This window comes from Pseudopipra pipra, chromosome 3 (assembly GCF_036250125.1).
Source record: "Pseudopipra pipra isolate bDixPip1 chromosome 3, bDixPip1.hap1, whole genome shotgun sequence".
Classification (NCBI taxonomy): Eukaryota; Metazoa; Chordata; class Aves; order Passeriformes; family Pipridae; genus Pseudopipra; species Pseudopipra pipra.
Genome location: NC_087551.1, coordinates 27,240,823 through 27,259,470, shown reverse-complemented (window position 1 = coordinate 27,259,470; position 18,648 = coordinate 27,240,823). Strand labels below are relative to the sequence as shown.

The 18,648-nt window shown below is 36.8% G+C and overlaps 1 protein-coding gene across 4 annotated transcripts in view; it reads left to right on the top strand.

Annotated features, from left to right (window-relative positions):
• Nucleotides 1-18,648, top strand: part of SRBD1 (S1 RNA binding domain 1) — a 123,944-nt gene that overhangs the window by 101,627 nt on the left and 3,669 nt on the right. For all 4 annotated transcript variants that reach the window (XM_064648397.1, XM_064648401.1, XM_064648399.1 and 1 more), the window contains 3 exons: nt 2,982-3,088; nt 6,187-6,363; nt 8,161-8,313. In XM_064648397.1, the coding sequence (XP_064504467.1) occupies nt 2,982-3,088; nt 6,187-6,363; nt 8,161-8,313 (437 nt within the window). The remainder of the gene's footprint in view (nt 1-2,981; nt 3,089-6,186; nt 6,364-8,160; nt 8,314-18,648) is intronic.

Below are 18,648 nucleotides of genomic sequence, written 5' to 3'. Positions count from 1 at the left end.
GTTTTGGGATAATAATGTTTTAACTGCTTTTAGAAAATAAATGCATAACACTTCTCTGCTTTGCATCAATGTAAAGAAGGGTCTAGAAATTTCTTCATCATAGCCAAAGGAAGCTGTGATTGTCAGTGGCTGCTTCTTGGGAGGCAGATTTGCCATCTGGAAAGTTTTCCTAGCTTTTGCAACTTAACATCGTTCACTAGCTGAAAGTATCTTACTTCTGTGAGGTATTGCTAGCTTAGGGATTGTTAACTTAGGGAGTGTTTTATGCTTATCCCATTCTGTCACATCTGCCCATTCACTTTATCTGTGCCTTCACATGCGTGTTGTGATATGCACTCCAAGTTGTACAACTGTTATGTGTTGGAGTAATAAAGAAAAACTCGTGCACGTCTTGTTTTGTTTTTTTAATGATGACTGGCAAACACCAATAAAGTTAAAAGATACAAATCATTTTTGAGAGACCTGAGAACTTCTTGTCTCTTCCTGGTAAGAGAAATATGCAGTTGAGTATTACAGTTTTTTCAAGATGTGTGTATTCTATCACATGAATTTTACACAAACTATTATATCCACATACTCAGATCTTTAGATAAATGCCAACTTTACATTTGAAACTGAGAATCTGTGAGCACTGGTCTTTCTTCCACTGGCATAAATATTTCAGGATACTTAGCTTTTGATTGTGATATATCCTTTCCTTGGTTTGTAGGGAGTATAGTTGGCTGAATTAGTATCTAGGTTCACTTTCCACAGGCTGGAAATAAAGCTTCTGCTGGATCAAATCTCTTCCAAAGAACTGCTTAGAAAAATGAGGCCAGATCAATGCATTTCTTTCTTTGCTACACCTTATGCTATAAGACATTGTGGAGACTGATTAATGTCTCTATTTGAATCATGTAACTGCATGCTGTTCCCTCTGTAGAATGATCATCTTAACAAATGAGACTGAAACCTAGGGAAACAGCAGTTTAGTCTTCTCTTTGCCACTGTATATATTCTATAGACTCTATATTCTAAGCAGTTGTTTTAGACCAAATTTATTTTTAGAGGTGGCCAAGACCTGCTACAGCTAATAGACCTCGTTAATGTAACTTGTGAAACTATATCATAATCAACTTCCAAGTACTTTGGAGTCAATAGCCTTTCCTAAAAGTAGAAGGATTTGTCCTCAGCATTTTTTTTCTTCTTTTGCCTGCCTTCATCACAATGAAAAAAAAATTAAATTAGTATCTTTATCTTACAATGAACCGCAAATTAAAAATTTAGTGAAAAACCTAGCCCAGTATTTGGCAGCTGTACTTGGCAGGGAAGAGAAGATGTGGGTGTTGTTTCTCAACAGTTTTATTCTGGGTTTTGTGCTGTGTTGTATAAATACATCCTTGCAAGAGCGTGCATGTGAGCTGGAAACCTGTAGCTCTAGTATATTACACAGCTGATGCCAGGAGGAGGAGAGCATATATAGAAGATCCTCATTAAGAGAAGCTGCATCTTCAGTAAGTCAGAAAAATAGAAATATAGACTTCATTTAAGGGTGTGGGTTTTTATTTATACCTCTTTATTCAAAAAAGAAGTTACTGTGTTGTAGTAGCAGCACTTCAGTAAGTAGAAACTGATGTTTGATCTGCCAAGTGTACAAGTATGCTTTGTGGCTGTAGGACCAAGACTTTGTGCAAATGCTGGTACTTATGTACATATTTTTTTGCATACAGAGTTTATATAGGAGAAGTAATATTGCTGAAATATGAGCTTCTTGTTTGTAAGTAACTTTATTATGTATCACATCAAGAAAAATACATCACATTACCTGAAATAGTGAGCTGTGAAATACATTGCCTGAAGTTTTACGATTTTTTCAGTTATTAAGCACTGCTTGATGAACTACTAGTGTTAGTAGATTGGGATTGATGCTATTGGCATGTTAAACTTAACCGTGAAATCTTTAAAAGATATGAATGGCTTAGAAGGTAAAACAAAGTAGTGGATGAAGTGTTTGGTGTCTTGGCTTGGATCCAGCTTGATGTCCTAAATGAATGCATCATGAAACCACAACAGATCAACCCAGATTTACATGAGTGATGTATAAGAGCCCTGAAGCTAAGCCAGCATAGTGATTGAATTAGCTCCTGCATTTAGAGAGGCTTCTCCCTCCAGGTCAGACTTCTAAGCACTGGTGGGCTTGTGTGGGGATCTAGCAGTTACAGATTGAAGTATGCCTATGTTTAAGAGGAAAAGAAATCTTAGAGCTTCAGAACTTTTAACTTTGACAAGTGTGACTGATTTTCTTTTCAGGAGAAAAGGGGGAAAACACTATGAACAGTAATGGAAAAACTGGAAGAATTTCCATTAGTGGTGCTTTGGTCAAAGACCTGCCAATCTTCCTAGAAGTATCTGTTCAAAATCTGAAACATTCTGTTGCTATGGGGTTGATACAGACCTTATGTATTGCCCACCTTCATACAATACCTGGCTTATTCTTTTAGTAAATAATAACTATACTGTAGTGTGATGCTCAGAAATTGGAAAATCTTGCAAATGTCTATGTGTGCAGGTGCCAAAGCACAGCATTTGTGATCTTTATTTTTAAAATATTATCTTATTTTTAATAAACTGATTTTTTAAGTAAATAAATGTCAGATTAAAGACAAGACATAGGGGATGACTAGAAGCATTATTCCTTTTGAGTAATCATGTGTTTAATACAGTTTCGTTTTACAGGATGCAGGGAAATAGTTATTAAAAACAATACAGGGACATGAAGAGTGTCTTTATTCTAGAGATCTGTATCATGACAAAGATGTTGTAAATAGATACTGGAGACCTTCTAAAAATATATTCTACAATTCATATTTTTAACTAGTACCCTCACATAAGATATAGATAAGTTCCATCAACTATTTTAATAATGTTAGTGTTGTTTAGAGTTCTTATTTATATATGCTTTGATACTTCAGTAACCCAGTATCTCCATTTTTGTTTCTCAGCATGATGTATCACAGACCTTGCTCAAAGCAACTCTGGACAGTGTGGTTGAAGAGTGTGTCAGCTTTGTTGGAGTTGATATTAACATCTGCTCAGAAATACTATTAAGGTGAGTAAAACATTTTCCTATTCCAGTAATTACATGGCTCTGGATCACAGAGTCTCTGTTTAGTCTGCCATCTGACTCAAGCTCAGCTGGAGCAAATGGCTCTTGTGTTAAACTTCCAATTACATGAAAATGACACAGTAAGACAGTATTTTACTGAATCATTAGGAGTCACTTTTTAAGGATCTGTGTTATTCTCCAGGGTAGAACTATTCTTCAGAGAAAAACAGGTATTTAAAGATTTTGAGCCAACACTACAATTTTAGAAAAACGTGATATAATTAATTTGTGTTTTTACACTGAGAAAGGGATTTTCAAATGTACTTTCTGTCTCTTAGAAGGTATTTTTATAGGTACTGCTAAGTGGAACAAGTTGTAAAAGTTGGGCGAGGAAAGGAGAAAAGGAAAGATTTAAGGGGAAACTGTTGAAAAATTTACTGATTTTTTTTTTTCGGTAGTCATGCCATGTTTACTTGGAAAATGTTCTGTACTTTATTTTTCTTGGTTAGAAAGTAAAAGCTCATTCCTTCTTGAGCGTGTAGAGTTCAGTGCGGTTTAGGTGACAAACTCTTCAGAAGAGCAGAATTGTTGGTGTCATCGTCCATAGTATGAGAGAAAGAAAAAGAATGTCCAAAATCTTGGTAGTGAAAATTATATTAGGTATCAAAGTTAGGAAAAATGTATTCTTGCTAGCTCTATATTTTAATCTTTTACACCCTTATCATTCTTAAAAACATCTTTTCATATTTTGAAAGAGGGCCTGTTTCTATTCATTCTGCTTTTATATTTTCTCTTCCATATTCTTTTTCTGTATGCCCAGCCCTTAGCCTGATGTCTGATTTCTTCTATCTTACCTGCTTTCAAATTTAGATCAGCTTTTAGTAAGAAAGCAAGCAGTACCTAAATGGCAAATGCACCCATTTTCATCCATAGAATCATAGAATAGAATGGTAGAATATGCTGAGCTGGAGAGGACCTATCAGGATCATCAAAGTCCAACTCCTGGCCCTGCACAGGACACCCCAAGAATCACATCCTGTGTGCCCGGAAGCATTGTCCAAATGCTTCATGAACTCAGACAGGCTTGGTGTCATGACCACTTCCCTGGGGAGCCTGTTTCAGTGCTCAGCCACCCTCTGGGTGAAAAACCTTCTCCTGATATCTGATCTAAACCTCCCCTGACTCAGCTCCATGCTGTTTCCTTGAGTCTTGTCACTGGTCACGAGAGTAAAGAGATTGGTACCTACCCCTCCACTTCTCCTCCTTAGGAAGTTGTAGTACTGTGATGAGGTCTCCTCTCAGTCTCATCTTCTCCAGGCTGAACAAGCCAAGTGACCTTATCTGCTTCTTATAAGGTCTTCCCTCTAGACCTTTCACCATCCTCATGGCCCTCCTTTGGACAGTCTCTAATATTTTTTTTTTTATGTTCCATGAATCAAAGCCTATGTGAGCACATGCAAGAGGTGAGCATTACCAGCCTTCTGCAGGATACAGTTATTTTGTGCACTTCAGGATAAACCATCAGCCTGAGGTGCTACAGTCTTCAAAAAATTATGAATGTGGGGTGACCCTGTCCAGACATGGTTATAGTGATAACCACGTTGAATAAGTACTTTGTGTGGTCTAGTTAACCTGGCTTACAATGCTTATGTGCATGTCCCATCATCAAGTTCTGGATCTGACTTGATCCTCAGCTGTTCAATTCTGCTACTCTGTGTAGGTGCACTGTAAGTTTCCCTCAGTCATGCATTTTATGAAATTGTCACCCTAGCTAGATTGTACCATGAGCAGGGCTTTCTGCTTGTGGTTTCTGATGCTTCAAATATACTTCTTGACACATATTACACGTGGAAGGGATGACAGTGCTACAGTATTTGCATTACTGGTGAGTATTGTGCTTGAAAGACTTGAGATCATCAGTGGAAAATTCTGTGAACTGTGTGATGTGCCTTTGTGTCAGTGTGCTGTGATGTGTCAGTGTAAATAAGCTGGATTTCATAATGTTTCTAAGAAATTTTTGAAGAAAATTCCATTCCTAATGATTAATATTCTGACTGTGGTTAAAGGTGTGTCCCTCCAATTTAATTCTGAGCTTTCACCAACTTTGGATTATTTTTTTAACTTTTGCTTGAGACTTAGAATAATGGAAAGATTTTTTTTTCTTTTTTCTGGAGTTTTTACGATTCTTGATGGGTTTGCTGGTGGTGTTTTTCTGGAATTGGTCCATGCCATTCCGCAAACAGATCTCTGCTGCCGTTGACTTAAAGCAGTGGCATCTGATGTGGAACCTAGTGGGTGACATTTCCTTCTCTAGTGCCAGGAGTAACTGCCCACAAGAGCTCATTTCCCTCTTTCTATGATTAGCATACTCCACACACAGAAAGTTGCACTCACATGTACTTACAGAAAATGTGCAGCAAAGCCACTGCTTCCCGAAGGAACTTGGCTAACTACTGTTGCACTTCACAGGTAAGTTCTTTGCCAGATCCAAGTTACACTCAGAACAACTCATGCATCTTGTTCCCAGCTGCTTTTTATCTCAAGAACAGCTGAGAGAAAAGAAACAAACTTTGTGGATTGGTTAAATTGTGCAAGGAAGGCAAGCTGCTCCCAGCCACTCTCTTTCTGGATAGCAGACATCAGCCCTTCACATTGGGGCAAGATGTTTTGGTACCAATGGAAGAGCTCAGAGGGGGGTGTTCATACAGGAGCAATTTATCTGTCCTGAACTCTTCTCCCACGTTGTTTCCTGAAGAGGGCAGCTGGGGGGAAGGCCATAAGACATGACAAATTGAATTGGTGTTACAGAAATAGCCAACAGATCATAAATTACACATCCCTGGCTTACTAGTTAAGCATGTGCAAAACCATATTGCTATACTGAGTTTTGTTGACTTGAGTGGATTCCTTCCACAGAACTAAGAGAAGGGATCCTTTTTCAGATGATGCCTTTGATCTGGGTGACTTTTTGCTAATTTCTTAGCAGTTTTTAAGTTTGGTCAACCAGATTTTCTACAGAAATGTGTATCCTTGTAGTGGGTAGTACTTACATTAATGACCATTTGATGGTAATAAAGGTATTTTGTGAACTTTTCTCTTAGACACATTGCAGGACTGAATGCTAACAGGGCTAAAAATATAATTGAATGGCGAGAGAAGAATGGACCGTTTATAAACCGAGAACAGCTCAAAGAAGTTAAAGGTTTGGGTCCCAAATCCTTCCAACAGTGTGCTGGCTTCATCAGATTCAATCAAGAATATATAAAGACCTTTTGCAGGTAATAGAGATTTTACCTATTCTGACTGAATTATCCAAAATAGTACAAGACGACTTTTTCCCCTTTTCTGTTTTGTATTCAGGCTTGAGACTCGAGGAATCCTAGACCCTTGTGCTCTGAAGGACAACAAATAAACTTATTGAAGTCAGTGGTTGAAGATAGTTCTTCCTCTGAATAGTCATGACTTATTAGCCTAGTCCTCTAAGTCAGGGTTTCGATAAATTTGTAAATGTAATTTAAAATTCTGTCACTGAATTGGTAGAAGAAACTTGTCATGCAGCAGTATTGTGATCTGAGACATTAAAACTTTAGTCTTTCAGGCATAATTTAGAGATTTGTAAATTAATTAATTTAATTTTGTAAAGATTGTTTTGCAGAACTTAATGGTAGTAAACTAGTGCGGATTTTTTGAGAGTTTCAATTCCTTAACTTGGAGAGAGGAATTTGAATAGCTGCCTGGATCAAACTCTGTCTGTGTTATACTCCTCTGCCTAGCAAGCATGATACAATTGCCTTCTGTCTCAAATATGTGAGGCCTTTTCCCAAGCTCAGTTTTTCAACAGTAGGTCATGTTCATCCCTGTCATCTCATTCCCTAATTCTGTACCAAGTCTTTTCCACTTGTAACCATTCGTAGTGATCCTCTTGATCTGAAATCTTTCCTTTCTACAACTGAAAATGCCCTTTCTAGGGCAATTTCTCTTCTCCTGCCTTTCTCATTTCTCCTTCCAAAATAAAGAACTAAGAAAGGGCACAGTGGTAGCACCGCACCCACCCTTTTGCCAGTGGCTCTTCTCAAAAAATATTTTCCTGGGAAGCACATGCTGTTTTTTAGCCAACCCAATGCTCAGAAGCAATACTGTATTCCCAATTGCTGCTGGCCAAAGAGCACATGCGTAACTTCCAGGCAGGAGGTAGGCACATTAGGACTGGCTTACTGCCCAGATGGAAGGTATACAGATTGGTTGCCCATCTGGCAGGGAAGCATATGCTGCAGGCCAAATGGTGCTCACTGTAAGCACCAGAAGACCAAAGAAATTGCTTCCAAGGCTGTATATGATCGATAGGTCTTACCGTGTACAGATGTGTTCTAGTGAATGCTGGAATACAAGAGAGGAAGAAAGGCTGATGGCTTTTTTTTTTTCCCCCCCCAAATATTTACTGGTGAAATGTGAACATTGTTTCGGATATATTTTTTTTTACCTTGCTGGAGCATGATTCTGATATTGGTCAGATTCCATAAAACTTGAGAACACTGTATAACCTGAGAAATGGAGTTTGGGGCCAAGTAAAGCTCTAACACCATCGCCTCCAGAACATTTCTTGTGGGTCCAAGTGACAAAATAAAAACTTTTGAAAGGGATTTCAAGAAGGTTTCATTTTTGTCCTTTCTAATCATGTTGGTGCCTGTAGAGTGTTGTACAAAATACTTCTTGTGCTTTCTACTTAAGTGAACAAATAGTGGTTATTTTAAAAATTGATATGGAAAGAGAAAGTTTTGTCTGCATTTCTGTCAGCGGTTGATGAGTAGAATCTAAAGGACCAGTGCTAGTTCCAGGTCCTTCAATGTGCTGTGTTTTGTCCTCCAAAAACAGGGACTACTTGTGGTTTGGGAAACAAACAAAGAGGCACGAAAGGAGTGTTTACAGTAGGAGTCATTGATGTCTTTACTATATTCTGAGCAATTTTTTTATTTAAGAGAAACTTCAGGGGGAAAAAGTATGTTGGTTTCATGTGGGGACACTGGCCTAGGATCATCTTCATTGAGAATGACACGTCCATTTTTGATTTCTGGCAGTAATAAGAAAACTGAACTTGGAAGTCGTGCACTTTTGACGAAAGCAGGTGCTCTGGGTAAAAAGAAGAGTAAACCAAGACCATGTGCCTGGCGACAGCCCAATCCTTTGGACCAAACTTGTATTCATCCAGAATCTTACAACCTTGCAGTGAGGTAAGTAGAGGGAAAGCTTTTGAAGCATTGACAGCATCAATTTTTAAAATGAAAGTACTGATTTTTCTGTCAACAGTCTGCTCAGCCTTTTGAGACAGGAATACTTATTTTAATTTGATGCTTTCTCCTCTTTCTTCAAGAAAAGGAGACGTGTATGCTTCAGACACGTGTAAGCAAGTATCATGAGCCTTTAAAATTGAATTCTGATATTGCGAGATCTAATTAAGATGTATATATAAAGTTCCCACATACATGAACACCATGATTGTTTTACTGAGTCACTGTGATTGTTTTACTGAGTGACCTTTGGCTAAAAGAAGAGAATGGTTTTTGTGTAAGTCAGAAAAAAGTAATTAGGAATTCATGAGTGCCTCTGGTTAGGATGTACTGTGGCTGGTAAATCCTGGTATAAGCTGTGATCTTTTCTATCGGCCCTGGATGAAATTGAACTCTTTCCTCTCCAGAAAACTTATCACCTACCACAAATGAGTGTATATTTATTTTTAAAGTGATTTATGCTGAACAGGTTCTTTTCTTAAAAAGTGCTGGAGCTAGTAGCCAGATGCTTTCAGATTCTTACGACCTCTGTTGAGAATACTGTTCCTGAAGAAACAAACTCGTGCTTCCTGTTTTATAAACAAAACCATCCTTAAACCTCATGCTGAATTTTTGAATTCATGAAGCTTGAGTCTTTACCTGAAAAAGTTGTACAGGACCTGGCATTTTCAGGACACCTTCCCTTCAGGGCGTGCCCTGTTCTCTCTTCCTGTATGTAGGTCTCCGTGCTTTCCTTCTGCTGCTAGGCATGCAGTGCACTTTTGCTTCCATCCTCTCCCTGCCACAGTTCATTCTTCTTTGTGCCTGATTCTAGGACCACCATGCAATTTCCTGCTAGAGCCCATGCCCATTGTGCAGTGTGTAGGTAACTGGTTTCTTCTTTTCCATGACCATTTCCCTTTTTTTTTTATTTACGCATCACCATTTTTTACTAATTCTCTGCCCTGTGCATAGCTGTGGAAAAAAATCAGTCAAGGTCCTGATCTTAATGATCTTATGTTTGGTAAATGACTTATAGGGTGAACATCCTGGTCACCCCAACTGGAGATTATTGAGTTGTGTGAGTTAATGTGCAAAATGAATATAAATCGTTTATTCAAAACTAATTTTGATTTTCAGTATTAAGTTTCATTCAATTTAAATTTCAAGTACTCAGGTTTTGGTTTTTAGCTTTCCAGCCCTAGTCCACTAATAAAATACTCAGTGAAGTGTTCAAAATGTTACCAGCTTCACTTAAAGGCTGATGTGGAAAGATTGCTTCAAGTAGCAGAGAAGTATATCCAGTTAATGGTGGAATACTACAGGAATTTACCTACATACAATATTGTCAGAAAGTAAAGAATTGGTACTTGGTTTCCAGAGCAGCACAGGTTACTTTTATATCTCAAGTGGTGAATGGGGTTATTACTGCATAGGGTAGGACAGATATTCACATATACAGTTGAAATTCTGGAGACAATTTTAGTATGTATCACAGATCATATAACCGTGATTTGGAATTTGACTGGGAACCCAGCATTAGCACTATTAAAAAAATAGAATAAAGAAAATTAATGAACACAGCTTTTACATCTCAACCAAGGTAGTGGTTTGAGTCACAAGCTTATAAAGGTTTCAGGGAGGAGGCTGGCACCTATTGCACAGCCAACACTGCTTAGAACACTTGCTGATTCTTCAAATGTGCTCAAGTTCAAACTCATGGGACTTCTAAGCCATTGCAGAAGTATTACATGGCTGAAGACCAGTGTTACCTGTCATGCCATCCCTCTTTGGCTAATGCAATTGTTTTGTAGTAAGTTTCCAGCTGTGCCAGTGTCTCTTCTGTTTCTCACCAAACACTGTCTTCCTAGACTGAATTTTCAGGTGAAGTGTTTAGGTCCAAATGTGTGTTGCAAATATTGTACCATAAGGAGTTTTTTTGGGGGGTAGGGTTTTTTTTGTTTTGTTTTTAATGCAAAAGATTTTCAGTTGATTACAAAACAAATATAAAACAACAGTTACAATATTTACCAATGAAACACCAAAACTAGTAAGCATAGCATCTGTCTGTAACTAACTGAAACAGTTTTTTGTTTTCTTTGGGCTCTTTCTCTGTTGTCTGATTTCTTACATTTATGAGTACCTGTACATGTAGTGCGATGTGTGGAGAAAAAAAGTCTCAAAGTGCTTTCTGGGCTTTCTATGAATGTACTCTATGTTCAACAGTATTTGTATTTTTGTTTTTCTTGCAATCAAAAGACAGTTTCCCTAAAAGCTTGTTAAATATGGAGGTGATACCTTTTATGGTATAGATTGTATGAATATGCATCAACTTGATATCACAAAATGGTGTGGAGAAGGAGGCAAATTTTTTCTTTGCAAATAGCTGTTTCAAGAAAAGAAAATACAGCTCTGAAACAAACTGACAAAAGCCAAGAAGTGTAGTGTTAAAAATTGACACTGGTGACATAAGGGCTAAATATAAACCAGGCATCCTCCCCTCAAGCAACTAATGCTATAATTTAGCAATGATTATATATTTTAGACGACTTTTCAAAAAAAAAATATGAGCTGTTAAGCTTCTTAGAACTTACAAAAATGGCTTTCCAAACCTTTTTTTCCCCTGCCTAAATATGAATTAAGAAAAAAATTCTACCAGGAATTCAGACTCCACGGAGAAGTCAGTCCAAAGCTTATTGGTGCTGTTGACAAGTTTTGCTGACAGACAGTGCATGGGAGTGGGCTTGTAATTCCCTTTTGCTGAGCCTACATTCATGAGAAAGCTTTTGAGAGCCTGAAGATCAAATCATGTTCGTGGTGTTGGTTTGAGGGGTCTTACTGAAATTAGCCAGCATCTGAAGGACTTTTTTAAATGTTAGAATTAAACTAGGTTGAAACTTAACTGATAATTCTTATATCTTAAATTAAAATGCATGAGAAAAATTTAGACTGTTAGATGTGAGTATTTAATACATAAAATTTTAAACAAAGTACATTTTAAAGGAGTTCTGGTGCTTTACTCCTATAAAAGTATTTCTTTTTTCTTTTTCTGTGCTTGCGCAGAACTTTGTCAGGGACCATGTCAAGTTCACAGGTGCTACAAAAGGGCAGAATTGTTGTCTTGAAGGAGGTGAGCTGATTTGATTCAAGGCATCAAAATACAGTATTTTGTACCTCTTGCCACAAAAATTAAGATGTATGGAATAGCTACTGCATAAATGAGTCATAAAGGCTTTCTCATGCAAGGTCTACCACATCTTGCTATGAGAAAGTAGTTTGTGAAAGTTTTATTGGATTAAAAGTTTTCATTGAAAATGGCATTTATTTTTAAATTAAATAAGCCAGTGATTTTTATCCACTGCTTATAGCCAAATTACCCAGAGGCAGCAACCCACATTACAGATTTATGACATGCAAAATTATCAGTTTTAAAACAATGTTTTTGAGGGATAGAAATTCACCAAATTTGAAACCACTAATTTTCTTTTTCAGAACTATTTTGTATCTTGAAAAGCCAATCCGTTAAAAAAAAATACAGTTAAAAGAATTACTCCCAAGTGGTGATTTTGGTTGCCAAACTTCAGGCTGTAGCCAATTTTTATGGCTGAATTAGAAACCCCTGAAGAATAGGGTTTTTATAATGGAAACACTGATGTAATCTTTACTGCAGTGGCACAAATGGTGCTGGTATGATTGATTTATGGCATTTAAGCATCTTAACTAAAAATCTGTGCAATTTCTGTAAAATAATTGGAAAACATCCTACTGGTGATTTAACACACTCTGCAGAAGACCAAAACATTTTTGTTCATGGTTTCCACGCTGTCAAAGCTTGGCTTTGTCATGTGCAGTGATCAAGCTTACAAACACCTCTAAATATTTTGAATCAGAGTTTCCTAAAACCTCAAAACTTTATAGACAGCCTATTTTTCTCCAAAACAGAACTGTACTTTAAGTTTCTTAAAAGTGTATATGTGAAAACCAGTTTATAGTGGCAGAATCTTCTGCAATCACCACAATTAATACAATATGTAGAGCATATCCAATTTCTTGGTACATATTGTAAAAGAATTGGTAGGAAAACCGAGGAAACATTTAGGAAGTCCCCAAAAGTTACAACCAGGTTATACTTATAAACCAAAATGTTGGAAAGAAAATGCAGTGTTGTTTCTTTGTTCTATCAGTCTGCTGGGTGCTGTTGGTTTCGTATGACTGAATTTTAACATTTGCTGATTTTTTTATTTAAATCTCATAAAAATGCTTTTTGCTAAAGGTTGGCACTCAGAATGTGTTTTTGCTGCTCACAGTTTGCAGCATCTGGCAGACAGGTTGTATTTTAGCCTGACATAGAAATACTTTGCAAGTATAAAAGACCTAAAGCTCTGATTTAGAATAATGCAGGTGAGGATGTTCCTTGTGCCTGGTAGAGGAAAGTCCTGCTCACTGAGGTTGGTTATGCCTTAAGAAGAGTTTTGGATATATTGAGCAGAGTGACTTGCAGTGAAGATTGATGTCTGTGAATGCTGCTTGATACCTTGTCATGTCACGTGATGCTGCTTGATATCTCCAGCAGGACTTCAAAATACCAGGAGAATTCAACAAGCACTCATTCATGTGCGCTTTTTCTTCACTGAAGTTAAACATTTTGATTTGACACTCATTTCAGCAAGGCATTTATGTTGAAAACCTGTTATATTCCATCATAGGCAGATCAATTGTATTTCAGATATCTCTGGTGTTTCTAGTATTCTGCATGGGTGAATGTAACAGCTGATCCATAGTATCTCATTTGCTAGGCTGAAAAGCTGCATTTGCTAACTTTGAAGGCAAGTACTGGCACATATGAAAATGCAGAAGGAAAACTGCTGATGAGGCAACCGAAAGAAAGAGGACTTCCTCTACTACCCTTTATGCAACTGGACACTTGTCCTTTGATGGCATTTCCAGCTCTGTCAGGCTGGCTTGCCTCTGATCAGGTCCCTTAGTTGTCACTGAGCAACTGAGGCAATGCTTAAGAGGAAAAGAAGTCGGGGAGAATAGTTACTTGGTGTGGTGTTTGAGTAATGAAAACAAATTGCTGTGTTCTGTTTAACAATGTAGTCTACATGTGAGTATTTTACAGAGGATAGGAGCTGGTGCTGTAGTAGGATGCCTTTCCTTAAATTCACTAAGAAGTCATCAGAAACATCGTTTGTCCACTTCAATGAGACTGTAGTTACATGTACACACACGTGTGTGTATTTAAGCTATTTAATGTGCAAAATAATATTTAATAAAGTCTTACATTTCTTTTAAAAAAACTTGAAAAAGTGGAGCTCAGTCAACTAGGGAACCTTTATCATTATTTCCATTAGGAAATGGCTAACCCTAATTATGGGGAACACTTGCAGAATTAGGACCACTAAGTCTAATAAATAATAGAGTGTATTCATCACTTTAGAATGCCAGTTCATTCACATGGATTTACTACTAACTTAGCTGGATTTTTAGAGGGCATATTTTTGACAGTTATCTTGTCAATAAACAGAAGAGCAGAAAAGACTTTCACTAATTGCCATCCAATAAAGACATTTTAAAACTTTCATGTGATGTAAAATACAGTTAACAAGAATGATTAGAAGAACTTAGAAATAACAAAGAATTATGCTCCAGTTACACTATAAATACTTGACCCATAAATCAAATGGTACTTTTTTAATTTGTTGAAATTTTTGGAACTTACATAATTTCCCACTGGTTGCATTTTAAAAAAAATATGGGAAAAAACTCCACAAGACCTTTTTAATGGAATTATCTCCTATAACTGTACTACTAGTTCTTTGTGGATAGCTAATCATGTTTCACTATTTTGTATCTCGGGTTACGCTCCAGTTATGTGATATATCAGTAGTCATGAAAACAGCTAACAACAGTGTGCCTAATAGTATGGTAACAAAGTGGCTGTGCTGCAGTGTAACTGTGTCTGAATTTCTTTTCTGATTTAGAAACTCATTGTTTCTTAGATTTATACATTCAAAATGTCATAAACTGAGGGTTTTCTGGCCTTCTGCATGCAGTCAAATATTAATAATTTATGCATTTGGGAAAAAATGTATTGGTTAAATAACCTTGTCTGGCTAAACCACATAAGTAGTTTTAGATATGTTGAAACTTTAGCTTTCTGTGTCTAGCAATTAATTACAGAGAGTAATGCACAAATATTGTTTGATATATAATCTGCATCAGTAGTCAAAAATTGAGGATCTCTGTCACTCGTGAGAACAAAGGCAGTCTGCATTATACAAATAATGCTTTTGCACTTCAAAACATTACTAAAACATGTCTGCATAACTTGTTTGCTACTGTCATAAATGCACATTTTACCTAACAAAGTGCATGCTGATGCGAAGTTGTTTTGTTTTCAAAGTGATTATGTTGCTTTACCATTAATTCATGTGTGCACTGTGACAAGATGTAATGGCATATCATGTTGCTGTAATGTAATGAATCCAGTACTCCCAGCTCTTAAGTCGTGTTGCTGGAAATGATTACATAAAACAGAAATGACTGTGACTAAAGCCCTTGCAAAGCTTTTGAACTCCTGCACATTATAAGAAGCTTTTCAGGGAGGGTTAGAGTAACTTCTTAAAAATTTACTGGAGGCTTCCCTTGGTAATATTTTTACTCTTTTCTGACTGTTTTTTGCATTCCACCGAAATTTGCATTATCTTTTAAGCATTGCAAGGACTGTGCTGTAATTTTGTGCAGATGTGTATGTTAAGTGAACATGATGTGCTTATTTGTTACATTTATGCTACTTTTCTTTCTTTATCTGGGTAAGATGGATGAAATTATGTATTAAATGAAAACATCAGTGACTTATCCATGACCATTCTCTGCAGGTCTTGTAAGACTGCAAAGATTGCCTTTAAAACTAAGGTCATTGCAGAGGTTTCTGAGTATCCTCTAAATCTCAAAACCATAAAACTCAAAGATCTAAACCAGTTAAATTTCACTCTGTTCTGACTCTCCTAAGACTCTGGTAGCTTTTATCTGAGTTGATGTATATTATGCAGAAAGTTCACTATTTACTCAGGTACTCAGCATTTGAGGAAGTGAGAGTAGTATGTCTTATAAAAATTACCTCACTTCAGAAAAAAAATCTCATCTTTTCCATTTCTGTTAACTTTTCTTTAAGTCTTATCTTTGTAGTAGATAAACATAGCACTTGAACTACTGCAACATATTATTTATTTCATATATTTAGGCAGGAAAATAGTTGAAGGGCTTTCATTTTTGCACAGATCATTCATGTTCCTATGTTGTGCAGCTGGAACTGTCAATTACAAATAGGATGAGATATTTTAAGGACTGTAGTGATATAATTTAACTTTACGAAGATCAAAATATGTAAATTAAGGGAGACCTCTCTTTTCCCACAAGGCCATATCCCAGTCTTATTACCAACTATGTCCCTTTTTTTCTGACTTCGGAGTTGTTACTTTTGTTGTTACTGTGACCTTGAAATAACTCTTGAAGGAAGTTGTTGGGTTGCTTTTTTTAATAAGGAAACATTTAACTTTGTTCTTAGCAATGACATTTAAAAATAGAAATGATCAATATAATGCACCACTGTTCAATCAGAGATGTTTTATACTGATTTTTTTTTTTTATTCCAAGTGCCCGCAGGCTATGTTCATTTCAATGAAAATGATACATTAAATATATAACTGGATTCAACAGTATTTTTAAAATTGCCTGCATCTGTAATCACTGAGTTGCTTTAATTTGGAAATACTTTAATACATAGTTTTTACCAAAACCTATCCTTGAAATGTGAGAATTTCCAAAGTAAAAATAATATTGGTTCTTATAAAGAGTATTTCTTCTGTATGTATGTGCATGCTGGGCTCTGTTACAGTGCTCTGTTCTGCCTATAATATGTACCTCATAATTCTGAAATATCCTTAACAAAATGCTTGATTTTTAGAGCATTAAAATTCTGTAGAAGTTAGTGGGACTTCTCCTGTACTTAGATTTGGGCAGATGTTTAAGCATCACCTTCAGGTAGGGCCAAAATTTTATTGTGAGCAGTAACCACATTAATAAGTTATTTGCACAACTGTAATTGATAACGTAGGGCCCAAACCTACCACCCTTGCCTAGATGAGGAATCCTTTTTGATATCAAATTGATAATTTGGGATTTCTGGAGGGTATGGTGGCAGGGGAAGGACCAAGGGGCTGAAATGTCTTTCATGAATAGTAATTGAAGACTCAGGCACCTGGGTTGTGTCCTATTTCAGGCTGGTTTTCTTGCAGTGGTGTGCACATAGCACCATTCACTCTGATTGCATTATCCACACATTTGTCAGTTTTGTATGTAACAGGGTTTTTTTAATATATGGTGCTGGCTGTTCCATGTGGTTGCACTTACTAGTGACCAAACCCAGCCCGTTATTGCTTTACAAAGTGAAAGCGCTTCTGCGAAATTCTAATGGTGAGAAAATGTTACTTGGACGTACTCAAGCTGAGTTTCCATTTGAAGTGAAATAAAGCCAAGTATGTGAATGTCAGCAAACTTGTTTATAGGGGTGGGTGGTAAAGCATACATTATTTAGAAGGTTGAGTCATGAGGCTGGTCGGGTTTGTCATGTTACATCTGGCATGTCAGTCAAAGCTGGGGCAGCTGCCGCCTGTCACTAGTGCTCTGGTGTGGCATTGTCCATCCATCAGTGTAAGCAGCCAGCAGCCTCCAGTATTTTTGGGACGAGTCCTTCACCTGGGCCTATGCTCATTTTCAGTATTATCATTGCAACCACTTTTGATGCTCTTTTGAGATTGAAAGAAAATGGCTTCATAGAATTGTCTGATTTTTTTTCATATATATTATTAGACAAAATATTTGAGTAGTAGTGGTGGTTTTTTGTTAGTGTGCAGGAAAAAAATGCACTTAATATTATAAATAATTTTGCATTTAATATTATAAACCATTTTACATCTGTTTTGTTATGTACCTTGCTTCAAAACCACCTTAAACTACTTTAAAAAGTGGTGTCAAAAGTTGAAATACAGTCAAAACAAAATTCAGTTAATCCTGAGAACAGCACCATTCCCTGAGTCCTTATTAATTTTCTTCTTCATACATTGCCATAAGAAAGGTGTGTATGCACTAAAAAATTTAATAGGAAAATTATCACTATTAAATGCAAATCTTTGTGTTTGAGCAACCAGTACACTTAAATCACTATGCTTGCACTCAAACTTAGTGTGGAAGTGGAAGTCCTGACAGCCAGTTGTAACAGATGTTACATCCTTTTAGAACATATGTTCCTCCTTTTAGTGAAATTAGTGGACTTTTTTAAGCTAAGCTTTGCCCTTATGCTCAAAGATTAATTTTGTGATTTACTGAAAGTCAGATATTCCTTTAATTATGTTTCTTCAATTTATATTTTCTCAAAAAGAAATTTAGTTCTGTATTTCAGTCCATGTAACTTTTTATTACTCACCAGCTGAAATAATCTCAGTTGGGTTCCTTGGGTTAAAAAAGAGAAAAAAAAAAAAAAAACAAAATAAAAAACCCCACTGGGTCTCCTGATAAAAGAAATACTAGCCTCAGGTTTTGATAAAAAGCACAGCAGGTATTTTGGGGGATGGGAGGGGAGAAGGTTGAGTACCAGGGGCTTCTGCTTTCTTAAGAGAGCTGGAATGTCTCCTGCCAAGTGCAGGGCATGAACCTGCTGGTCAGCACTTCTTTTGAGGCTGGTAGTTTACACCTGTTGTGAAGCAGGATAAGGATAGAAAGGAGAGATCTCTTTTAGGAATTTGGAAGGAACATTTACTCGGACTCTGCAGGACAGGGTCAATAATTCTACCTGTCTTCTGTGGTGGAAAACATGCAAAAAAGTATGTGCCTCTGTCCCAAAGTAAGGAACATGATAAAGCAGGGTAGAAGAGGCTTATTCATGGTGAGATGCAGATCAGGGCAGCAGGACAGACAACTGAAGCATCTACTGAGAAAAGAAAAAATTGCTTTATTTAGTACAATTTGTCCTAGCTTCTATGAGCTGCATCCTCATTTTCATTGGTTGATATCCATTAAAGTCTTGGTGTACATTTTCAAGTCTTTCAGTGAAATAAGGATGTTTATTCAGTGATAAATAAACATTGTCTAAGGCATCACTGCTGATAAGGATGGGGTCTGCATGTGAATTTTTGTCTTCTCTTCTCTGTGCTTCTCAGACATGTACCAACATGGCAGAATTAAAAACCTCAGTAATTGTGTTTGGGTTTTCTTCCTTTGTTTAAAAATAAAAAAAGG